At 36.2% G+C, this 26,868-nt stretch overlaps 2 protein-coding genes across 2 annotated transcripts; both read right to left on the bottom strand.

Annotated features, from left to right (window-relative positions):
* Positions 1-1,954: 1,954 nt before the first annotated feature.
* LOC149172387 (uncharacterized) lies at positions 1,955-2,383 on the bottom strand. The gene has a single exon (XM_089426306.1). It carries the CDS (start codon positions 2,381-2,383, stop codon positions 1,955-1,957), a length of 429 nt encoding a protein of 142 aa, XP_089282432.1.
* Positions 2,384-21,832: 19,449 nt separating this feature from the next.
* LOC149172386 (uncharacterized) lies at positions 21,833-25,311 on the bottom strand. Its single transcript, XM_089427705.1, has 2 exons — positions 22,749-25,311; positions 21,833-22,421 (listed from the first exon to the last, which is right to left on the bottom strand). The coding sequence occupies exons 1-2, from the start codon at positions 25,246-25,248 to the stop codon at positions 22,045-22,047; spliced, it is 2,877 nt and encodes a 958-aa protein (XP_089283831.1). The 5' UTR covers positions 25,249-25,311; the 3' UTR covers positions 21,833-22,044.
* Positions 25,312-26,868: the final 1,557 nt, after the last annotated feature.

The raw sequence follows: 26,868 nt of genomic DNA, 5'->3' as shown, positions 1-26,868 counted from the left end.
CATTCCTGTTTAAGATGGGTTCCTGTTGCCAACTATCCTCCCAGAAATGAGCCTGGTCCCCTGCTCGGATTTCCCAGAAGCAGTGTTGTTGAACAGTGCTTTTGTTCTCCCAAGCAAGGTTCCAACTATGTGACCCCCTAATTTGTCCTGACATTCTGATGTGATCCTTTTCCTGCCAGTATTTAGCATACTTTTGTTTCCAAATCTTGGCCCATGGGGCATTTGGCTCCTTAATCCATCGCCACCACAGTTTAGCTCCCGAAGCTTTGCTTAGAGTCTCTGGATCATGCAACCCCAAGCCACCATGGCTTTTGGGCTTGCAGAGCTTGTCCCAAGCAACTAAAGGCCATTTTTTATTTTCTTCCCCTCTGCCCCACAGAAAGTCCCTTTGAATGTTCCTTATCTGCTGCTTGATACCTTGAGGAGCAGGGATGGCTGCAAACATGAAGATGGGAATGGCCTGCAATACCGCCTGAGTGAGCACCAGTCGCCCTGCTAAGTTTAGAGCTCTATAAGTCCATTTACTGATTTTGTCCTGAAGTTTGTTCAAAATAGGTTCCCATATTTTCTTGCTTAGAGGGTTATCAGTAAGAGGAATGCCAAGATATTTGGAAGGCAGTTGTTCCCTTTGAAAACCAAGAATCCTGGTAATGTTTCTCTGTATAGCAATATTAGTGTTAAAGAAAAAAACTTTGGACTTGTTTTGGCTTACCTCTGTGCCTGCGGCCATAGCAAAGTCGTCCAAGATTTCTTTGATTGCCCTTGCCTCTCTAACAGTGGGTATGCCCTGCAACATAGTATCATCCACAAATTGTTGATGAGTGTTAGCCTCTCCATCCAGGGTGAGCCTAATCCCCTGAATTCGACCTTCAGCATTTGCCATCTTGATTGCCCTACCTAGCCCTTCCATCATGAGGACAAAGAGGAAAGGTGATAACAGATCTCCCTGCCTGAGCCCTCTGGAAGGTGTGAAAGTTTTTGAAGGAGCCCCATTGAGTAGAATGGAAAAGCTGGTCGTGGTGACTAGTGCCATAACCCATCTTATCTAGTTTTGGTCAAATCCATAGGCTTTAAGAATAGCTCTTATATAAGACCAGCTGAGTTTATCATAGGCTTTCGCAAGGTCCAACTGAATTATCATCCCTGCTTGCTTGTTGCTTTTGAGTGAGTGTACCACCTCATATGCTTGGATGATGTTGTTGAGAATTTGTCTGCCCTCCACATAGCCTATTTGCTCTTCCGAGATGAGGGTAGGTAGCAGGGGCTTGAGTCTATTGGCTATCACTTTGGAGATGATTTTATACACCACATTACATAAGGCTATGGGCCTGAATCCATCCGGAGTCATAGCATTTTCCTTTTTGGGGATTAAAGCTATGAAGGAAGCATTAAGTGCTTTTAGAACCTTTTTATTTCTTCTTGAGTCTTCCACAACCTCAAGGATATCCTGTTTGACTGTATTCCAGCAGGCTTTGAAGAAATCAACATTGAAACCATCTGGTCCTGGTGCTTTTCCACTTTGCATTTCCTTGATCACCTCACTGACCTCCTCTTCCGAGACCGGCCGGTTGAGATTATGGTTATCCTCTCTGGTGACCAACTTGGGAATGTACTGTGTGAACTGAGCAATGTACCTATATCTATCCTCCATAGGCTCCTTTGCAATGTTAGAAAAGTGTTGAACTAGGTTCGCTTCCATATCCTTGTGAGAGACCAGTTCAATACCCTGAGAATCCTTAATTTTTGTGATTCTATTATGCGCCCTGTGGGCCATAGTGGATTTGTGGAAGAACTTGGTATTTCTTTCTCCCTCTTTAATCCATTGAATCCTGGATTTCTGTCTCCAGAAAGTTTCCTCTTGTAGGCAACGATCCTCCCATTCTCCCTACAAAGTGTTAGTTAGTTTTTGCCTTTCCTCATTGAAGCCCTCTGAGATATTGATCTGATTGACTTCCTAGAGTTTTTGCTCAGTTTCAATTCTGGCCTTGATGATATCTCCAAATTCCTCTTTGTTCCAATTCTTGAGTTTGAATTTAATGTATTTCAGTCTTTGCTGAAGCATGTACATCTTAGTGCCCTGAATGTTCAAATCCTCCTTCCACCATTTATCAATGTTGCTGGTAAACTTGGGGTGCGAGAGCCAGGCATTTTCAAATCTGAAAGGCCTATTTCTCGGAGTGCCCATAAAGTTAGCTTCTAGCTGAACTGGCCAATGGTCCGAACCTCCAAAGGGCAGAATGGATGCTGTAATGGCTGGTCCTGTTAGGAGGAGATCCTCAGAAACTATGAATCTATCAAGTTTTGACGCCACTTGGGATGCCCCTCCCCTTCTGTTGTTCCAAGTGAAGGTTCCATTTATTGTCTCTGTATCTGCTAGTCCCATGTTCATGATGAAATCCTGGAAAGCTTCAGAATCTCTGCCTAGCTGTCTAGTCCCTCCTTTTTTTTCTGAAAGAGATCTTATCATATTGAAATCACCTGCAACTATCCAAGGAATATTGGGATGTCGTGCTCTGAGACCTTCCAGGGAGGCAAGAAGCTTGAGTTTATCTGCTTGTTGTTGAGGTCCATAAACATTTGTTATCATGTAAGTCTCTTTGTCACCTAAAGGACTACACACCAAAGAAAGATAGTTTCTGGATGCTTCAGCATCCAAGATTCCAAATTTCTGTGGATCCCACAGCGTGAGAATCCCACCTGCAGAGTTATTGGATTTAACTTCTAAATACTCATACTTGATTAACCACTTATTGTGAATTTCTCTTATTTTTTCCATTGAGCATTTGGTTTCCTGAATAAAGACCATGTCTGGTTTTTCTTCTTTTATTCTATTACTTAGATTTCTCTGTTTCCTTCTACTACCTAAACCTCTAATATTCCAAGTTGTGAGCTTCATTAAGAAAGGTTGGTAAAGGAATAGCTGGTGAGATCTTTCATCTTACCTGAGTTAATCAGTAGTTTCCCACATTCATTTAGCAGTTCATTCTGTCTTTTTCTTCCTCTTTTCCTCCCTGGGTTCTTTGGAGATTGTGTCTATGGGTTCTCCATCATTCTGACCCCACTTTGCTCCTGGCTTTCATGGTTTCTTTTGAGACCAGTTCCCTTCGATTGTGCCCTCCATAAATAAAGTTGTTGGACTCGATCATAGTCTTCTTTTGGCAATGATTCCACTCCTTTATTCTTTCCTTGTTCCAGAAAATGTTCTAGATCTAGATTTTCCCTGTCTAGAATCTCCTGTAGTTCTTGGTCCTCCGTTCCTGCCTCACTTGGAGTCATCTCCTGGTCCTTGCTGATCTCCATGCCGTTTTGCATTTCCTCCATCTGCTGGTTATTTGCTGGGATGTCCTCCATTTCAGCTTCCATGTCTTGCTCCTTAAGTGCATTCTCCGTGTCCTGGACTGTCTCCACGTTCTCCTCCACTTCCTCTAGGGTTTTGAAACTATTGTGTTTCGTCTGTCTGTCTTCATTAGTCTTCTTGTGTGATCATTTACCCCCTTTCCCTTTGCCCCCAACCTTGGTAAAACCCTCATGATCTCTGTCCGCAGAGGTTTTCCCATTGCCTTCCATATTGTTTGTTGGGTAGTCTCTGAATAGGTGGCCATGTTCATGACATTTGTGGCATCTAAATGGTATGTGCTCATAGTCCACCGTTTGCACCCATTCTTCATCATATACCTCTAAAATTATTGCTTCCGGAAGAGCTCTAGATAGATCCATTTCCACACATATTCGGGCGAAGGAGGTATATTTACCTTTTAGAGTTGCCTCTGATATCTTCAGAAAATGCCCCAGCTTGTTGCCTATGGTTTTCAAGGATTTTGGTTGCCAGTAGTCCAGGGGTAGTGAGTAAAGTCTGATCCAAACCGGTACTGATGTAAATGTTTCACGTTCTGGAACAAAATTCATCATCCATGGCCGCATATAGAGTCCTGCCGTAGCATAGAAGTAAGGCCCCCCTTCAAATACTCTATCTTTGTCCTCTAGGCTCGCGAACACCACCGTGAAGAAGCCCTTAGAACCCAGATGTAAATGTATTTCTCCCTTTGGCTTCCAATGACTCCTGATCTAGATGTGTAATGCCCTCTCCGTTGGCCATAACCCCATGAACTTGCAAATGATCGCATGTTCTTTCATGTGGTCCCTGTGCACTTGAATCGCCGGATCACTCAAAATGACCTAGGGGATGATGCTTGATTTGGGTTTGCAGACTCCCGTAGTTTTCATGGGAGGCATTTTCCTGCTGTTGCCTCCCTTCTCCTTGTCTTTACTTGTTTCCTGTTGCTTTCCTTCCTGATCTTGGGTTTCGTTTCTTCCCACTATTTCCTTGCCTCTTGCTTCTGAAATCTTTTCCAACGGTTTTTTGAAATACTTTCCTCCTTCTTCCTTGCCTCCCTCTGTGACTGCTTGACTGTAGGAGGGAGCGGCGCTCCCCCTGCGCGTCCTGCCATGGAACCCTAATGCAGAACTTGTCGCCAATGTCAGAACTCATTCAGGTTGCAGAGCTATTTTTCTGTGGTGTTAGGACTTTTTCGCTTCTGAAAGTCTTCATTAATTTACATGTTTAAATTTCAACCACACACACACACACACACACATATATAGATATATTCAAAATTTTAGACATAAATTAATATTAATATATTATAATTTATATTAATTTATAAAAATAATATTTAGCAAACAAAACACCAATACTCATGTATATTTGAGACATGAAATAAAAACTATAAATTATATTATTTTTAAAACTAACCTAAATGCATCTTAACTCTCGATCTACAAAGAGGGATCAAATCTCTTGAGATACAGACCTCTTTTAAAGTGAAAAGAGATTTGATCCCTCTCGATGCTTGGTAGATCCAAAGTTAATGGATCTAGGTTGGTAATAAAAATAGAGAATTAAATTATTTAAATAAAAAATAAAATAAGGTAAAAATCTTAAAATAATTGATAAAGAAATAATAATAGTTAATAAAGTAATATAAATATAATAAAAATTATAAGTAAATATATGTAATAAAATAATGATATATATGAGTACATGGAATAATAAACCTAACCTAAATAATAAAAATAGGGAAAAAAATTAATCAAATAATTATTAAAAAGAAAAAAATTAAAATAATGAATAATAATATATGTATACATAAATTAAAAAATAAATAAGAAAAAAATTATTCAAAATGGTACTAAAATTAATAGTACAATAAAATAGTAAATGAAAAGTATTATTATAGTACATATTATTAAAAATAAATAATATTAAACGAGAAAGGAAAGAATCGATGAAATGTGATGATCCAAAAGTATTCCAGCAAAATGATTCACATCATAGAAACTTTAACTTTGAAATATTAGTAATATTATTAATGTTCTATGGAAAAGATAATATTATTAATGTTTATGTTAATAATAAGGTGGTTATGTTAATAAATAATATGGTTAACCATGATAATAATGGGTAACCATGGTCAACCATGGTCTCGTATAGTCAACCTTGCTTTACCTTTAGATAACATGGTTAAGTATAGTCCACAAGGTAAAACAAGGATCAAACATGGTCAACCATGGTTGACGATAGGCAACCATGGTCAACCATCGACAACTTTACTCAATCATGGGCAATTGTTGTCATCCTTGATCTATGAATATTTGCTATGGCTACTGTTCATAACGTTTCCAACCATGGTTAAACATAATCAATCGCGGCCAATCATGATCGACTTTAGCCTGTCATAGCTAACCATAGGCAACTACAATTAACCATGTTCAAACACGGTCAACATGGTCATACTTTATCTTCATGGTCAAACATATATGGTCAAGGTTGTTCACCCATAGACAACATGGTCTACCATGATCAACCATGGTGAACAATGGTTAACTATGGTTGTTATGGTTGACCATAATCAAACATGTTCAACCTTTGATGAAATGGTCAACCATGGTCAAGTGTTAAATCATGGTCAGCTAAGATCAGGTGGTTAAACATGGCTAAGTTGTCAACCATAGTTTGACCTTAGACAGCATGGTTGACCATTACTAACAATGGTCAAGTGGTCAACCATAGCCAAACATGGATAGCTATACTCAACTATAGTCAACCATGGTCAACCATAGTCAATTGTTGTCATCCTTGCTATGCCAAAGTCTACCATGGCTCGCGTGCACAACATTTCCAACCTTGTTGAAACAATGCCAACCATGGTTAACTCTAGCCTTTCATGGGTAGCCATAGGCAACCATAGTTAACCATAGTCAATGAATTGTCTATGGTTGACAACTTGGCCATGGTTGAACATGGTTAGAAACAGTCAACTATAGACATTCATGGAGATGTACGTACAACCATAATCAACCATGATTAACCTTAGACAACATCGTTAAGTGGTTAACCATGGTCAAGTGGTTGACCATGAACAATTCGTTGATCATGGTCAACCATGGTCAATAATGGGTAATTATGGCTAACCATCATGAAGTGATCAACCATGGTATTCCATATTCAACCATGGGTGGTCATTGTCATCCTCGCTCTACCAAAGTCTACTATGGCTAGCATGCACATAATTTCCAACCATGGTCGCATAGTTTCAACCATGGTTAATTATAGTCCTTCATGGTTAACGATAGGAAAATATAGTTAACCATGTTCAACATGGTCATACTTTATCTTCATGGTCAAAGATGACAAATTGGTTAACCATGGTTAACCATAGTCAAATATGGTCAACCATAGTCAAATATGGCCAACCATGGCTCTTATTATCAACCATGATCAAACATGGTCAACCATATCTAACCTTAGACAACATGATCAACCATTGTCAAGTGGTCAATCATGGTCAACTATGATTGAGTGGTCAAGCATGGTTAAGTGGTCAACAAGGACAAACTAAAACCAACTAGGGTCAACCATGGTCAACTTGGTCAATCAATCTCAACTTAGTGAACCAAGGTCCACAAGATCAGCCAAAGTCATTTATAATCTATCATAGTCAACTATAGTTCAAAATGAACAACCATGGTTAACCTTGGTCACCCATAATAAACCGTCATCACCCCTAAGTTGACCATCTCTAACGAGAGCATTTTGTAGGCGGTTTTATCGCGAATATCAATAAAAATATAGCGGAGATGAATTTCATTGCAAATACCAACACCATTGCTCCTTAGTACCTGCCTCTTATGCAAAAAGTATTTGATAGCAAAATGATCAAGTGAGAATAATTATAGAGTAATAGAAAATTGTCTATATTTACTTGTCCATATGCCAAAATAATTTCCATTATTTATTTCTTTCATAAGAGGAAGTAGACAAATTTTTAAATAAATTTCCTTCTTAATAAGGTGGGAATTGAAAATGAAATAGTTAAATTTGAAGGATTTGATAATTGTATTATTGGCTTACGATAAGTTTTAGTAGATTTTTGCTTTTAGGTCAAATGACATTGTGTTGTGCAAAGACTACAATAACAATAATGGGCATGATCACGATGCAGATTTCAATGTTTATGTAACTCACATGCTTATTCATAAAATTAAGGCAAGAAGCCACATCTTCATGTATTTCCTAACTTTTGTTTTTAGTATTAAATATAAGTCTCTTTAATATATATTTTTCAATTTAAATATGATACAAATTAATATATGTTTTTCAATTTATCTAAAGGAAAAGTTGTCAATGTCAAAGCAATGAGGAAGGTTATATGTGTATTTAAAATGGAAAAATATTCTTTCAAGTCACTACTATCACACTTCACAAAACAACTCTAAATAATTAATATTGAAAAAAGTGATTATTTATTTATTTAATTTGGTATATTGAATTTTTATATAAATTAAGATAAGGACTAACTTGTATTGATATAAAATTTGTTTTATTGAAATAAATTTTGATTTATTAGAAATTAAGAAGTATAATAATTACTTGATTTGCTTTGAAATTTTATTGTTTTATTAAAACTTTAAAAAGTAATATATCACCATAGTTTTGATATGCTAAAAGATTAAGTAAGTTAATATTGTAACAAATATTTTGAATTTACTATATAATGTAGTTGTATTAAATATATTCAAAGAAAAAAATTCAAATATATGAAGTTTATTAAACATGAGGGCTTACTTCAACTCAAACGCCAGATTGAATTACACAAGCGGTTTGCAAACTCTCCGGCTCTGAATGCCCACCGAACGGCGCCTTGCCTCTTACGTTTTCTATCGCTAATTTTGATAGATGGCATTTCGTTTTTATTGCTTTGAGAGGTAGTGGTTTTTAGTGTGATTTTTTGGAAGTTTTTCAAGTGGGTTTTTCTTGTTTAATTTCTTTGTTTTTATTGCTTTGAGAGGTAGTGGTTTTTAGTGTGATTTTTTGGAAGTTTTTCAAGTGGGTTTTTCTTGTTTAATTTCTTTGTTTTTATTGCTTTGAGAGGTAGTGGTTTTTAGTGTGATTTTTTGGAAGTTTTTCAAGTGGGTTTTTCTTGTTTAATTTCTTTAAAATTTAGGAGGAATTTATCGAAATCACAAGTTTAATGAGTAACCCTTGCACAATTGAAGTGCCCTAGAGGTTTTTGAGGGCGCTGAATCCAGTTTAAATACCACAAATCAATATTTCACCTCAAATTTTTCCACCAGATTCCTGCGCCCGAAAATCCAAAAAATTGCAATATAGACAACTCACTTTGAGAGTATGTAGTGTTCTAGTTATAAAATTCAAGATTTTCAATGGATAATTTTTTTTACATTTATTATTTAAAATATATACAAATAATTTGCAAATTCTATAAAATTAGTCACTTTGTTAATATGAGTTAATAAAAATATAGAAATTTATTTTTACACAATTTCAAAATTTACTTTTAGTTTTTCAAATTTGAATAAATTTTATACCATTTGTTTAAAAATTTTAGAAGTAATTAAAAATCATATTTTTTTTTTTACTAAAAATGATTACAATATAATAATAAGATCAGTTTGTTTGGGATAGTTCAATTGACAACAGTTGTGGGAATGAAGTCTCACCAAACTTAAAGTCTTGGATTGAAATTTTGTGCTATCCCCCAATAAATATGAGAAGTTAAATATAATGATGTAGTCCTACCAAACCTATATATAAAAAATGTGATGGGGTGAGAAGTTAGACATGATGAAGATATATTCCTACCCAACTTATAAAATAAATATATATATATATATATATATTAGAATATAATAAGTTTATAATTATTTAAATTTTTACCAATAAATTCTTAGTGCTCTTAATATATTCCACACTGATGATGCATGCCACTTCGAAGATTCCCTTAATGGCAATATCGAATTTAGCAGAGAGCAGTGCCAAAAGAAAAGTACTTCTGGGTTTCATATGAATAGTTGTGGCAAATGGTTAAATAATCTGAGAAAGCGTGATGTCACTTGAAGTTCGAAGTTGCAGAGCAACATGCGTACACGAATTTGTTGGAATATAGTTCGACAACTCGGAAAGAATGAAAAGAATTCCATGTATTTGAATTTCCAAAATTTCCACGAGGGTGTTTGACGTTGTGCAATTCTCTCATTCAACTTTCTCCGGCCTTCAAAAGAAAGGAGAATTCTATAGTTTTGTGCACGGCAATAACGTAGAACTAAGCGTGGGCCTTGTGGAGACTCTGCAGATCCAGAGTCCCGGAAAGGATGGAAACCAATCGTCTCCTCGAATTCCAACAAATGCCGGACAATGTTTCACATTTTCCGAACCTCTTTCTTAACATTCTCCACCTTTAAGAAAAACATAAGAAAAACTTCTAATTTTATGTACGGTGATGATGTAGAAAAGGGAGAAATTTCTTCTTTTGTGCGCGGCAATGATGTAGAATCAGCGAGGGATCCCATAATGATGTAGAAGTAAAGGTAGCATCCCATAAAGATATTCCCCACTTTAAATTATATAGAAGCGAGATAAGCTACTGTACGCTGCAATCTGATATCCTGGACGGACCCCACAGCGATATAACAACTAATTTAAAAATTAAATGATGAGATATTAGCGTGCAATCTGATATCCTGGACGGAACCCACAGCGATATAACAATAAATTTAAAAATTAAATGATGCGAAATTTTTTTTTGTAGGTTGAGGTAGGACCATTTTTTTACATCAATCAATTTTTTACATCCTTCTCACAAATTTACAACAATCTCTCAATATACCATCACTCGCCTGCCTCGCAGGATTCGATCCTGGGTGTGGGGTGCTACAGGCTACCGCCCTCACCATTACACCGCGCACCGAAGTGCTATTATAATTTCATAAAAACTTTTAAAAAATTCAGAAACATATTTTAATATAAACTTTATCTATATAAATATAAGAAATTATTTTTTATTTTAATTCTTAACTATTTATTTTAAATTTTAAAATGGTTGTTACTTATTTTAAATTTTAAATATTAAAATGGTTATTACTTAGCTAAATTCATATAATAATAAAATGAAAAATAAATATTTATGTAAAAGCATTAAAAAATAATTAGATTTATCTATTTTATCAAGATGTAATTATGCTGGACAATCATAGGTTGATTCCAAAGAGCCACCCCTCCTCACTCAGATAACTCATTCACCTAGTCGGTAGTTTCCGTGTAAGCATTTTTTGGTTGATTGTCGGATAGGATTAAAAAAATCAAATTAAGTATTTAAATTTATTTTTAAAATTACATAAATAAATATAATTTTATTAATATTAATTATTTGAAAATAATATTTAATAAAATTAATAATTAATTATTCTATATAAATAAAAAAAGAGCAGAAAAAACAAAAATAAAAAGTGCCACCACCATAAAGAATAAAAAAATACAACTAATAAATTTATGTTACTCTATTATTATATGTTACTCTATTATTATTATAGAGTAACTTAATAAAATACAAGGAAGACTAAAAAAATCACAACTAATAAGCTTAAGTTACCTTATTAAATACAAGAAAGACTAAAAAAATCACAACTAATAAGTTTAAGTTACCCTATTATTATAGAGTAACTTATTATATACAAGGTTAGAGAACTTATATCTTTTAAATATATAATGTTAAATCATTTTTATAAATTAAATTGAAAAATAGAAAATTAAATTTTAATATAAAAAAAATGGCTGCTGCTAGCTCCACATCTGGCTCTGGTCAATCTGTCTCTATTAAGCTGGCATGCTCACTTGGCTTGAACTCTCTATGGCGGGCATGGGACTAAAGAAAGACCTTAGGGCAAGTGTTCATAGAACTGGACTAAGCTTGTCTCTTAAGGCTAATGTCCGTTTACTAAGACTAAGGCAACTAGTATAGAGAAGGTTGAAGGCATAAAGAATAGTTCTCTACCAGGGGAAGGTTACAGAAAGGCAAGTTGAAAGAGAGCTAATTTATCTAGGCTTTCACTCTAAATTTATTAAATGTAATTAAAAATAGTTGAAAAATTAAAATTGTATATACATACTATTGTTATTTATTTTCTTATGTGAAGTTCATAATCTTAATTTAATAGAGGATGTTATGTTTTTTTGGGGAGAGGTGGTTATTTTTTCCTAATATCTATTTGTTTTATTTGTTTTTTAAAGAAGATCAAATGCTTAATTATACCATAATGAAAGTAATTATATTGAATGTTTATTTTTTATTTTTTATATTAAATTTAAAGTTTTGATTGGTTAAATAAATATGAGATTTTGTAAAAAAAAATCATTGATTAAATTTTTTTTCCAAATAATGCTAAGGGTAGAGAACATAGCCTTAATACCTTTTCTTTTTTATGAGTAGAGAACATAGCCTTAATACTTTTCTTTTTTAAGATTTTGGAAATCTTATCAATAGTTTTTTGAATATAAAGAAAGGAAGGTCTTTTATGATGCTTCTGAGTTCTTATGATTTTGATTCGTTATTTACACCCTACAAAAACATTGTCAATCTATTTATATGTGTACTCAATATCCTTAAAAACATTTCCAAAGTGTTCCTTTAGTTTCACAAGATCATTTATTGAAGAGTCTCTCAGCACAAGATATATGATTATTAGGGAAAGTAATTTTTGTTCTTTTTAATGTTAGAATTGGTAGGTTTTTTCTCTTTAGTAATATATTCTAAATTCTTTTTTGCATAATTAAAATATTTTTGATGCCATGTATTACAATGTAAGGATATTTTGTTTTGTTTTTTAATACTTTTACCCTTTTATGGTAGGGATTGTGTTTTCTTTATTATAGTAACATGTATGGTTACGCAATGTTTAAATTTTATAAATTGGTTAAATCAATGAGAAAATTTTGCTCAATTGAGATCAATGGTATTGTAGTCATTTGACCCTCAAAATAATTCCATATATATCCTTGAATTGTGAGCTAGGTTAATGATGTGTGTTTACATGTAAGATGGTAGAGTTGAAGTCGACACAACATTTGAACTAGGACCAAACCTAGAGTTAAAGCTTAAGAAAGAGATAGAGTAAGTAAAATATCTAGATTCAAACTAAAAGCATAGGCTAGAGTTGTAAGATCTAGTATCCATAGTCTAGGCTAAGCTCATTTAGGGTGAAAGTAGGAAGATAGTGCTAAAAATATAATCATAGCTTCAGAAAATGTCTATCTAGGGTATATATTTTTGAAGGGCTCCATAAAATTGTTGATGGTGACCATTGAAGACTAAACTTAAGGCATTATATATACCCAAAATAATCTAACAATTGGATATATATTAATAATCAATAAATTACAATAATCGTGATATGTCAATGATGAACAATTAGAGTCTCTTAAAATTTACTTGTATAAAATGCTAGTCATGTTCCATTATAATATATGAACTAGGAATATTAATAAAATATGCATATGTGTATGTATGTTCCTCTTAAGTGATATCAAATCTTTTGTGGCTCCATGAAGTCATAACAATTAATTTCTTCCATTCATAATCCACTAGTATACATTGTCACTACACACCCACTACCATTTCTACTATCACTTCACATCGATTGTCATCATTCTCTTAATCACTGACTTCATCTCTTAAATTGCCACCAAATTCAACCAATTACCACATAACCATCACTCCCTTCATCTATCCAACAATCACCAAATTCAACCATTTTCCACCTAAACATTACCTCTTCATCCACTAATTACCACATATTACAATTTCTAGTTATAGAGAGACTTGTTTACTGCCCAACCACCACATTTTGATGCGGACAATCTATGGTAAATCATGAGGAGTTTTGAAATGTCTAGGAAGGTCATGGGGTTTATTGGAAATAACCCTTTCACTATAGAGAATAGTGACAATATAAAAGAGATAATCACTCGAGTGATGGAGTATATTTTTGAATTGTTCTCCAAAAAATTCAATGAGATAGGCATAACATTCACAAAAAACGATGATGGGTTGTACACAATCCTTTGCAAAATAATTGACAAAATGGAGTTAGGAATATGAGTGGGAAAAGGGCCATGACTAGCTCAAGGGTGAAGTCAAAGTAATGAAAAGTGGTAATAAAGGATAAATTATCCCAAACTACACTTTTCTTTTCAACTACCACACCATTGATCTAATATCGGTAATTTTGTTGGTTCTACACTCAAGTAAGGGTGAATTTAAACTAATGAAAAGTGGGAATAAATGAGTAAGTATCGAAAATTACACTCTTCCTTTCAACCCCTAAATCATTCATCTAATATGGTTGATTATGGTGGTTTTACGAACAAGATATGTAGAAATTCTCACTGTAGATTAAATTGATTATGCAATGTACTAAAGAAAAATACTTAATCTACTTCTACTATCAAACTTGTGGAAGCTTAATCGATTTTGAGCAAGATCAAACAGAACACATACAACAGAGAAGACGAATCAATCACACATGAAACGCAGAAGAATACTCTGGGGAAAGCCTCAGCTAAAAACCCCGCTATCTATATTATCATACAAGTGGAAATATCTCAGGATTACACAAAGCCTCACAGCTATCCAGCACTCGGTACAATCGTTCACTGCTGCTCATAGGCAAACAAGGCTTCTCACAAACCTTCTCCTCTGCCCTCCAAGCCTCCTATTTCCTTGTGTTGTTCCTTCGGGATGATTCACCTTCGACCAAGTGGACACTACTCTTACACACTGTAAAACTGCGCAATCCTCAAGGAATGAAGTGCTTCTCCATGTAAGAGATTTTCTCATAGAAAAATGCTTGCAACTGATAGTACAGTGTCCCTGCCTTTAATCTCAAATGGGTCTTTGTCTGAACTCACTTGCATGAGTTATTTATGAGAGAATATTCAATTATCTGGAGTACACTAGTTGCATGCATGCATGCATTAACTGACTGAACTCACAATTATTTCCACAAACTGTTTGGAACTAATTTAATTGGAATTAACTCAGTTAACTGAGCTAACTAATTACAACTCAAATAAAACTCATCCTTATCTCCTTAATTAAGGGATAACTTCCTCAATCAAAGGGATAATTGTTGCATGACTTCACAAAGACTTCATGTTTGAATTTCTCTAACTAATTAACTCAAGATGAATTAATTAATTATTTTTCAAATAGCTGGTGAGACTAATTTCGAATTTTAATTCAAGGACAAATTAAAATTGGAATATATCCTGGAATGCTATCTATAGCAATGCTATTTTTAGCATTTCTTGTTGCTATTTTCAACACTCCCTTTCAACAAGATAGGGATTATCTGCAAACCCGATCCTGTCTCTATGAACTCGAATTTACACTTTGACAATGTCTTAGTCAAAATGTCAGCACCTTGCTCCTTGGTCGAAATATACTGCAACAACATGATACTCCTCACCACACAGTCTCTGAGATGATGATACCGAATGTCGATATGCTTGGACCTGTCATGAAATACTGGATTCTAAGAGAGTTTGATATAACTCTAATTATCACAATAGATCATAGTTGGATCAATCCTCTGATCAAACAAACCAACTAGAATTTTCTGCATCCAAATGGCCTCACATGTTGCCTGACTTGCAGCCATGTATTTAGCCTCTGCTAAGCTGAGTGCAACTGACCTTTGTTTCCTGTTGTACCAAGAAACTGCAGTTGAACCAAGGTTGAAAATTCCTCCTGATGTGCTTTTCCGATTTGATGGACTCCCTGCCCAATTTGCATCTCTAAAGCCCTGTAGCTTCACTCCCTTTGACCGTCTGTACCATAATCCATACTGAGATGTGCCTTTGAGGTATCTCAAAACATGCTTCGCTGCCTTCCAAAACAGCTTGGTAGGCTGAACCATAGCTTGACTCAGCTGGTTCACCGCATAACACAAATCTAGTCGTGTGTTCACTAAGCACATCAGTGAACCCACACGTTGCTAATACATATCAGCTTCTACTACTTCTCCTGAAGCAACATCCTCCTTCCTCCAGTTACGTGCTAGAGGAGTCTGCATGGGCTTGCACTTCTCCATGTGGAATCTCCTGAGTATCTCATTGGCATACTTGCCTTGAGACACAAACACTTCCCCATCCTTCTTCCACACTTCCATGCCTAGAAAGTAGTGCATGAGACCCATGTCTTTCATCTCGAACTCTCTTGCGAGGTCCTCCTTGCAAGACATGATCAACTGATCATCACCTGTCAATATCAGATCATCAACATAAAGAACAATGATCAACTGCTTACCTTCCACCATGATGTGGTACAAGTTCTTATCTGCTTCACTAGATTTGTGAAGTCCAACCTGGTGAAGTAGTTGTCAGTCCTGGTGTACCAAGCACGAGGTGCTTGCTTTAGCCTGTACAAATCTCTCTTGAGTCGACACACATGCGACTCACAATCGAAGGTCTCAAATCCTTCCGGCTGCTCTATGTACATCTCTTCCTCAATCTTACCATCGAGGAATGCAGTCTTCACATCCATTTGATGGATCTTCCAACCCATCTGTGCTGATAGTGCCAACATTGATCTGATAGATGAGTACCTTGCTATAGGAGCAAAAGTCTCATCGTAGTGGATCCCCTCGACCTGTGAGAAACCACGGGGAACAAATCTTGCCTTATGTTTCTCCACACTATCATCAGTAGCTTGCTTTACCTTGTAAAGCCAATGGGAACTCACAACTGATTTGTTCTCCAGTCTTGGAACCACATCCCAAACACTGTTTCGAACTATGGAGTCATACTCCTCCACCATAGCATCAATCCAAATCGGTTGTTGCACTTCCTCAAAGGATGATGGCTCGGTCTCAAAACATTCCCTAACAAGGGCCATGTATCCAATGTACCTATCAGGTGACCTCCTCTGTCTGCACTGAGAAGATGGTTCTCCCACATTCTCTCTTGCATCCGACAACAATCTGTCAGCTTCTCTCGTGCACTTCAGCCCATCTTTGAAAGACTCTACTTGAGTGGATGTCTCCACTCCTAGAACCTCTGCATGCTGCTACTCTGCATCATTTTGAGGCTCCTCCTCCTTATGAACCAAAAGTTCCTCCATAGCCTATAGTTAGATCTCCCTCTCAAGGGAAACTCACATGGCCTTCTGCTCATCAAACTTGAGATCTTTGCGAACCACTGTCCTCCGACTGGTAGGAAAAAACACCTGATAGTTGTGGGGTGTATTAGTTTACCCCACAAGTATCCCCAACTCTGTTGTCAGCTCAAGTTTCTTTCGGGTATCCTTGGTCACATGGAAATAAACCAATGAGTTAAAGATCTTGAATTGACCCACATCTAGGCTCTTCCCGGAGAAATCTTCCTCTGGTGTCTTCATCCCAAGAATGCGATGCAGGCTTCTATTCTACAAATAGACCGTTGTTGCATGCCTCAGCCCACAAATGAAGTGGTAGGCCTTGGTCATGCAGCATCGCCCGAGCTGCCCCCACAATCGTTCTGTTCTTCCTCTCAGCCACCCCATTCTGTTGTGGGTTATGAGGTGTCGTCAACTCCCGTTTAATTCCTTCCGCTACACAGAAGTCCTTAAACTCTTGAGAGACATACTCTCCACCATTGTCGCTTCTCAAGGCCCTGATCTTCTTCCCTGATTCTTTCTCAACCAAAGCTTTGAACTCACAAAACTTTGAGAAGGTTTGATCCTTCTTCTGCATGAAATAGATCCAGCATTTACGAGAAAAATCATCAATGAAAATCACATAATATCTTTGTTTCACGGTGGAGACTATCGAGAATGGTCCACACACATCTGTATGAACTCGCTCCAAGGTTGCTTCAACTCGACTGTCTCGATCATGAAAGGAAGACTTGGCGTACTTTCACAAGGTGCAACCTTTGCATGTGTCCACCTGCTCAAGGTTACCTTTGGGAAGTCCAGTAGAAATCTGTTGCATTATCTGCAAGGCCCCATGATGCAAGTGGCCCAACCGCCTATGCCATAACTCGCCAATATCTTGGCTTTGCACCAATTCTGATTTGGAACTCAATGCAGGGCAGTCATCTACCTCCATCTTGTAGAGATTCTTCACTCGAATCCCAATCCTCTTGGTCTGATCCGTGGCTATGTGTCTCAAGAACACCTTTCCTTTACTAAAGACTACATCATAGTCTTTGTCTTCCAACATCACGATTGATACCAAGTTTTTCTTCAGTACAGGCACATACTTTACATTAGTTAGGGTGAGAGGAGCTCCATGCTCCCTCTGAAAAACAATTGCACCTTCACTTGAAACATGGTACTTTCCATCATCGCCCATCTTTATGCGCATCTTGAGGTCTTTCTCCTCCAAGGTACTGAATAAACTCTTATCGCCGGTCATGTGGAATGAGGCTCCAACCATAACACAACCCACCATCGATGAAACCATGCATGCGATGAGGGTAAAATCCAATTCGAACTGAGAGGCTAGTGCCTCACCTTCTGATCCTTTCAAGGATCCCTTCTTGGATTTCTTCAATGGACAATTAGTTGCATAATGACCCACCTCATGACAATTAAAGCATCTCACTTTAGATTTGTCAATCTTCTTCCCACCATGAGAAGAACTCGATTTGGAATGGGAAGCCTTCCCTTTCCCTTTCCTTGCCTTACTTGCTAAGGCTATATTTTCTTCATCATCATGCTTAGATGAAGAACCATCTCTGGTGCTCCTCCTGATCTCCTCCTGCATCAGATCCGACCACAGTCGTTCCCAATCCAACAGTTTCTCTCTTCCATTCACTGAGTCCTGGTAGCTATGCTAGCTCTTAGGAAGACCGAGGAGAGCAAGACTCACCATATCATCATCGGTTTTCGTTATTCCTACACTTCCAAGCTCATCTCTGCAGGTGGTGAGCTTGTTCATATATGTAGAAATCGTGTCGCCCTTTTCACACTTGAGTTTACGAAGCTTTTCCTTCAACGCCAGTTTCCTCCAGTCACTGTTGTTCTAATATCGGTCCTTCAATGTCTTCCACACCGAAAATGGAGTCTCCTTCCCATGGAGACTCGAGACAATATGGTCTCGAACTCCCTCCAGAAGAATCCTCCTCACCTTCGCCACACACTTCTTCCATTCTGCTAATTCTTAGGCATTAACTTCTACTGGCTTGGGGATTTCTTGATCAATGAAATCCTTCAAACCATTGTCTTCTAATACCGCTTCCGTGCTATCTTTTCATGCTATGTAATTCGAGCTGCCATCTAGGGCATACTCGAGTCTCAATCCATTAAATTCCATTGGTGAACTTTGAGGTGTGATAAGAAATCGATTTTGTACCTGCAGTCAAGAACTTCAAACTTCAAACTTTTCCCTTCTCAATATGTTGTTCACAACTCTGATCACCTTTGCTCTGATACCATGTAGAAATTCTCACTGTAGATTAAACTGATTATGCAATGTACTAAAGCAAAATACTTAATCTACTTCTACTATCAAACTTGTGGAAGCTTAATCGATTTTGAGCAAGATCAAACAGAACACATATAACAGAGAAGAAGAATCAATCACACATGAAACACAGAAGAATACTCTAGGGAAAGCCTCAGCTAAAAACCTCGCTATCTGTATTATCATACAAGTGGAAATATCTCAAGATTACACAAAGCTTTAGCTCTCACAACTATCCAGCTCTCAGTACAATCCCTCATTGATGCTCATAGGCAAACAAGGCTTCTCACAAACCTTCTCCTCTACCCTCCAAGCCTCCTATTTCCTTGCACTGTTCCTTTGGGATGACTCACCTTCGACCAAGTGGAACATTGCTCTTACACACTGTAAAATTGCGCAATCCTCAAGGAATTCATTCCTTCTGTATGCAAGAGATTTTCTCATAGAAAAATTCTTGTAACTGATAGTACATTGTCCCTGCCTTTAATCTCAACTGGATCTTTATCTGAACTAACATGCATGAGTTATTTATGAGAGAATATTCAGTTATCTAGAGTACACTAGTTGCATGCATGCATGCGTTAACTGACTGAACTCACAATTAGTTCCATAAACTGTTTGGAACTAATTTAACTGGACTTAACTCAGTTAATTGAGCTAACTAATTACAACTCAAATACAACTCATCCTTATCTTCATAATTAAGGGATAACTTCCTCAATCAGAGGGATAACTGTTGCATGACTTCACAAAGACTTCATGTTTGAATTTCTCCAACTAATTAACTCAAGATGAATTAATTAATTATTTTTCAAACAATTGGTGAGACTAAATTCGAATTTTAATTCTCAATTTTAATTCAAGGACAAATTAAAATTGGAATATATCCTGAAATGCTATCTATAGCAATGCTATTTTTAGCATTTCTTGTTGCTATTTTCAACAAAAGTTCATATATTAAAATATGACAATGAGAATGATTGGGAGGGTACAAGGCGAATTAATAAACTTAAAAGTTATTTTAATTTACATCAAATACATGACGAGGAAGAAAAAATAACCTTACATCAATGCACCTAGAGATATTGGCTTGTGACTAACCTTATGGTGGAATGCAACATCGTAGGCATTAGCAAGAGAGTGGAATGATTTGAAAAGAAAATTTCAAAATATTCCAATATATAGATGAGAACAAAGTTTTCACCAAACTCACATGATTGTAGTTATAATCAAGCACAATAGAGGAATAATTTCATGATTTTCATGCACTTTCTACTCTATTTGAAGACCTATCTAATGAGAACCTACTAAAAATTACCATATGACAATGGAAAGATAATATAAAGAAAAATAACTTGGAATTATTTAATATCAAATATATAGAGAAAACTGATAAAAGGCCATGTTTAATGAAGGAAAACTCATATCTTATCAGTTTTGACGTTGGTCCCAAATGGAAAAATCAAGATCAAAATACATTCCTCCTAACAAAAGGCTCCACCATTATATGTAAATAATGCCACAAATTAGTGTTTTAAATAGCATTCGCCTAAATCGAACTTAGGTCATAACGAAAAGGAAAAATATACCTATGCAAAATACATAGCACTAATAACAATAAAAAGGTAGAAACATGATAATATTTTCATCCTACATGGAAATCGACAAAATGAATATAAATATCTCAAAGAATCTAACAATCAAAATACCACTTGAATACTCTGTAATGATGGGTATTTCACTATTGACCATTAATTTTTTTTGTTACATTTAGAAAATACAGTAACAATCCTTATATATAGGCTAATACAAGAAGAATGAAGAAGAATCACAAGGCCATATAACCATATGCACAACAAATTAACACACAAAAATTAAACTGGCGAAAAAGGCAGAGAGCCATCATGTGGTCTCTCATGCTCATGTAATTCACATTATTTAAAAAATTTAATAATACATATAAATACGTGAGTAAGTGGTCTTAAGATAGTGCATGTGGTCTCTCATGCTCATGTAATTCACATTATTCAAAAAATTTAATAATACATATAAATACGTGAGTAAGTGGTCTTAAGATAGTGCGCCTATCTTAGATTCACTTGGTTGAGACAGTTTCTCAACTTACACACTAAGTTAAGAGAGCTAGTTGGAGAGAATCTCTCATCCAAACAAGACTCCTTAGTTTGAGGAATTCTCATGATTTTATTTATTTAATTTAATAATTGGATTTATTATTGATTTTTAAGAGAGTGACGCTAACAAAGAACATGAGAGTGTCTTAAAATTCAAACACAAGCTTCTCTATTCAATAAATGTCAATTATTACCTTATCACTTGGAGGACCTACTAGAACATTAAGATACATAAGAGATAAGGAACTTAAATTGGGACACTCATTTTTAGCAATGTTTTATTAATGAAACATTTTAGAAGATAATGATTTGTAATATACAAAAAAATCTAATAATTAATTAATAACCATCATAAAAAATTACATGTCTTAAATGTTAGTGATGCTTCATTATAACATAAACAATAATAAATATTAATCAAATATATATTTATATAATTAAATCTAAAATTTTGTTAAGAAATAAATATAAGACATTTAACTACATTATACTTGAATTAATCCAAATATAAATAATTACACAACAACCTAATAATTAAGTTCTCTAAATAAAAAAAATATCTCCAAAGAAGTGAAAACAGTCCCTCTAAGTTGAAAAAACAATGTTATAATTAGTAGGAAACCATACATACATATTCAAGTGCAAATCTGATCACAATGGATGTAAATTTAAAGATTATTTGTAAAACTTTTGTTGCGCAAGAGAACAAATAACTTTTGTTAACATAGGCGTTTATGGCCATTGTTTTCTTTTATATTAAAGTCTACATAAATATTTAATAATATTATTAAAATATACTTTTTAATTAAAAATTATAATAATAAAAAAATCACACAACAAATCACATCAATACCACGTTCTCATTCTCATGTATAAAGCATATAGTAAGATACCCACTATAATCATTATAAGCACTTTGGTCAGTATCATGACGCTAGTCATGATACGGGCGATCTTTAGAACAATGCAATCTAAAAGGTAATGTCACTAGCATTTGGGACACCGTAACTGAGCATAACACTAACTGACAGAAACAGTAACAAAGCATAACACTAACAGGCAGAAACAGTAACAGAGCATAACACTAACTGACGTACATTGAGAAACCATGTTAATCCACGGACTGTGGCTTTGGTCGATCCTTTTCTCCGTGAGACTGCAACGTTAATCCATCGACTTCGCCTGTGAGCCTGTGGACTATCTCCCGCATGGTAGGCCTATCGACGGGCTGTTCTTGTGTGCATAGCAGAGCCACGGAGAACATGTGCATGGCTTCTCGCATTGGGACGCTACTGAGCCTCGGATCTATGATCTTCTTTACTTCTTCTCTTTTCCAATTCGTCATCTTCTTCACCCACCCCGTGATGTTCATGCCTTCCCCAAATTCACATTCACCCACCGCCTCCTTACCCGTAATCAGCTCAAGCAGAACCACACCAAAGCTGTATACGTCGCTCTTCTCGTCCAGTTTCAGAGTGTACAGGTACTCTGTTAATTCAATAATCAACAGGAAGTTGAATGTTAGATGCAGAAACAAATTTAAAATAAGACGATTTTAATTCAATAATCAACGTTAAGTTGAATGTTAGATGCAGAAACAAATTTAAAATAAGACGAAAAATCAAGAATAGTTCAAATTTATGTTAGTGTTGTTCTGACTCGGTGAAGTCACACACTTTATTGAAATGATTTTGTTCGATATCTTCCACACCAGTCTGGACAGTAAAATTGTTAGTCGACCTTCTACTAAAATTGCCTATGGACTACAATATATTAGTGTTCTAAAATGAGAAAAAGATTGATACATCGATTTACCAGGAGCTATGTAGCCAAAGGATCCTGGGATTGAGGTCGTGTGCTCCGAGGTACCAGAGTCATGCAAGAACTTGGCCATGCCAAAATCTGCAACATGTGCTTCAAAGTTGGAGTCCAGAAGAATGTTACTGGATTTGACGTCACGATGAATGAGCCGACAATCGTTGTGAAGATAGCACAACCCCTCGGCAGCTTCCACTGCAATTTTGTATCTCTTATCCCAATCCAGATGCCGTCCATTGATCCCATGAAGCAGCTTTGCTAGGCTTCCATTTGGCATGTATTCATACACCAGAAGATTGGTGTCATGGTTGGAGCACAATGCCAGCAATCTAACTATGTGACGATGGCGGATATTTCCCAAAGTCCTGATTTCTGCAGAGAAACCATAATCATTTGGACACCCATTGAAGGTGCCAATACTTACGAGCTTCTGGACTGCAATTTGTTCACCATCAGGCATGACGCCTCTATACACAATTCCCGCTCCTCCTTTGCCGATGGTATGCTCCTCTTTTATGCACTTCAAGACGTCGTCGGTCCCAAAGTTTACTTTCTGGAAGGTCGTCATCTGCCAGGACCTGTCCTCGTCTTCTTTCCTAACGGTTCTTGCCTTATTTACCGCTGCCCAAGTTGCCAAGGCCAGCGAACAGAAGATGACTAGTCCAACCGCTAAGAGAGCTAAGAGAAGTCCAACTTTGGTGTGTCTTGACCCACAAGAGCCTAACTTTGTTCCGCATAAATATGGATTCCCACTTACATTGACAAAATAAAACATACTACTGTCTGGAACGAGGCCAGAAAAGTTGTTGTTTGAGAAATCCGCGTATATCTTTTTGCCAAATTCTCTTGGAATGCTCTCGTTCAACTGATTTCTGGATACGTTCAGATGGTTGAGATTTTTCATCTTGCTGATTTCCACTGGGATTGGACCACTGAACTCATTCTGGCTAAGATCGATGTATTGGAGTAAAGTACAGTTGCTAATCTCCCTAGGAATCATACCATTAAACCTGTTTTTGCTGAAATCGATCGTAGAAATATTCATCAGTCGGCCAATCTCTGGTGGAACATTACCCGTTAATTGATTTCCATGGATGAGAAGCATCCGCAAAGCAGATAATTTGCCGATGGAAGAAGGAAGAGAACCGCTCAAACGATTATTGGAAATATCAAGCCGCAATAACATGGAGGGTACATTATTAATTTGCTCCGATATGCTCCCACTGAGAAAATTGTTCTGCAGTTGGATAACAGTCAGCATGCGTAAATATAATAGGCCTGCAGGGATCGAACCATTCAAATAATTCTGCTGCACGAGGACCATACGCAGAGAATTACATTCACCCAAAGAATCAGGAATCGGGCCGAAGAATAAATTATTTTCTCCTGTCAAATTCTCTAGCTTTCCACCTTTACAGAGATTCTGAGGGATTGGACCGGTCAGTTTGTTGTAAGAAATGTCCATTTCCATTAATTGTCCACTTACGCCCAGTTGCTGAGGCACCTGACCTGTGAAGTTGTTTCCCCAAAGGTTCAAATCCTCCAAATATGGCAAATCACCAACGAAAGCTGGAATCTCGCCATGTAGCATGTTCTGGGACAGATACAGCTCTTTTAATTCTTTTAGCTCCGAGAGTTCCATGGGTATTTCTCCAGAGAGGGAGTTACTGGATAGATCCATGCATGTTAAGCTCGTAAGATTGCCCAGTTCAGGAGGAATACGGCCAGTGATGCTATTATTATATAAATACATTGCAACCAGATTTTTCAAAGCACCAAGCTCAGAAGGAAGAGCACCAGTAAAACCACAACCAGACATATCGAGTTCTACAAGTTTGCTCAAATTTCCTATCTCGCGAGGAATATCTCCATCGAATACATTGTAGTTCCCTAAATAAAGTGTTTTCAAGTTCCCCAGATTGCCCAGCTCTCTTGGTATTCTTCCATTTAAACTATTTCCATACAATGAAAGATATTCTAAATTCGTTAAATTCCCATACTCACAAGGAATGCTTCCCGAAAAGGAATTTCCTCCCAGCTCAAGATGGTTGAGCTTCGCTAGATAGCTCACATCAAGTGGCAATGCCCCTGACAAATTGTTATAAAATACATCAAGAACCTTTAGGTTCTTCAACTTTGATAGGTTGGAGGGGAGGCTTCCAGTGAGAAAGTTGTTGGAGATATTGAGGAAACGGAGGGCTTGCAGATTTGTGACCTCAGTAGGAAATGGTCCGGAAATACTCATGTAGGAGAGATGTAGAGCCACTACTTGGCCAACATGGTCACATTGGACGCCAGTCCACGAGCAATAGGTGGTGTGATTGGAGACACTCCAGCTATCTAACAGATGACCAGAATCGACCATTCCTGCTTTCATTGAAATGAGGACTCTGGCATCTCCATGGAATGATGAATTGGTGATCATAGCAGATGATGGGTATAGAAAAAAGGAAATAAGGAAAAAGGAAATACCCGTGGCGACCTTTTGCTTCTTCATGTTGTTGAAAACTCCCTGATTACTCCAAGATGCCAATGATTGCAGAAACTACTCTCAATTGCCATGCACACGGATTACTCCAAGAGGCCAATAATTGAAGAAATAGGGGAAGAGGCCACTTAATATAAACAATCTCAGAGTACTGTATTTAATCCACACAAACAAACAGCAATGGGAATGGGTTGTAAGCCAATATTGGAACAGGAAAGTAAGTCAAAGCGGAAGAGCAAAGTCAATAATTGATTTATTTTTTCAATATTCCATATCACTTTATTCTTATATAATGGACGAGATTTGAAGATAATAAACAAATCATTTATTTATTACGTTGCATATGAGAATGAAAAGTATACATAAAATAAATGTTAAACAAAAATCATTTATTTATTACGTTGCATATGAGAATGAAAAGTATACATAAAATAAATGTTAAACAAAAATAATTAGTTTTCAGTCTTTTGTTGGCAAATGGTCAGATGGAGAACACGAAAAAAAATGAGGCGTAGAGCCAACTTTTTTGGCGATCGTTTCGCGTACAGTTTACTACGTAGTTTTCGGAGAGCACCAAAATGAACCGTTCAACCTAATTTCCTTTAGCGAGCTTTTCGTGTAGAGTTTTGGGGCAATTAATTCACTTTTTATCCAATTTTTGTAATGTAAATAATAAACACGATACATTTAATTTATAGCGTTTTTATTTTATCTACTAAATAGAAATAATATAATATTCAATAAATAAAATAAGAAAATTACTAAATTTATTTTTATTTTATTATATAAAAATAATATGATATCCAATAAGTAAAATAGAAAAATACTAAATTCAGATTTATTTTATCACAGAGGGTTTAATATTTAAGCCCTACAATATCAATAATAAATTTTAAATGAACTATATAACAAGCATTTTTTTAGTTTTTTATTTATTTTTTTAATTAAATTTATTTTTACTTTGACCAAATCTCTTTTACTTCTCAATAGGTAGAGGGAGCCAAGAGGGTAAGTGAGGAACCTGAGGAAACATTGAAGGACATATAGACTGCAAACTAAAAACCTCCAAGAGGACGTTGTGGAGGTAGGAAAGACGTTTCCAACATAAGGAATTCCATAGCCAGATGGCCAGTGGAATTCCAGTTGGAGCCTATGTGCTTAGTCTTGAAAACCCTAGACTAAATTTGGTTGGGATCAGAAAATCTCTGGGTTGGACCTATGTAGATCATTGTTCTGGAAGTGAAACTAGCTCAGTGGATTATCTAAAATGATCATATGTCAAACTGATGTAGAATTGATTAATGCCATTAGTGAATTGAATGTTAACTGAAAGTGCTTTTATCATGAGAACTACTTGAGAAGAAAGACTTTACGACAACTGACAAACATAAACAAGACGTAAAACGAAAGTGAAAAGTAGCAAAACACAATGATACCAAACAACAAGATTGATTACGAAGTTCGTCCCTAATGGACTACATCTTCGGGTCCACTTTCAAGATGTGTGAACGCTTTATTAGGATTGAATCCAAGGAGGTCGATTACACATCAAATCAACCCGATTGATTGTGCACATAGGCACTTCTGGTCACTGTCACAAGAAATCTCTCTGAATCAGATTTCCAACAC

This window comes from Pinus tabuliformis, chromosome 4_2, assembly GCF_031772625.1.
Source record: "Pinus tabuliformis cultivar Carrire ecotype Pingquan chromosome 4_2, CPIR1, whole genome shotgun sequence".
Taxonomy (NCBI): domain Eukaryota; kingdom Viridiplantae; phylum Streptophyta; class Pinopsida; order Pinales; family Pinaceae; genus Pinus; species Pinus tabuliformis.
Note: the sequence above shows the minus strand (reverse complement) of the source record. Positions and strands in the feature narration are given on the sequence as shown.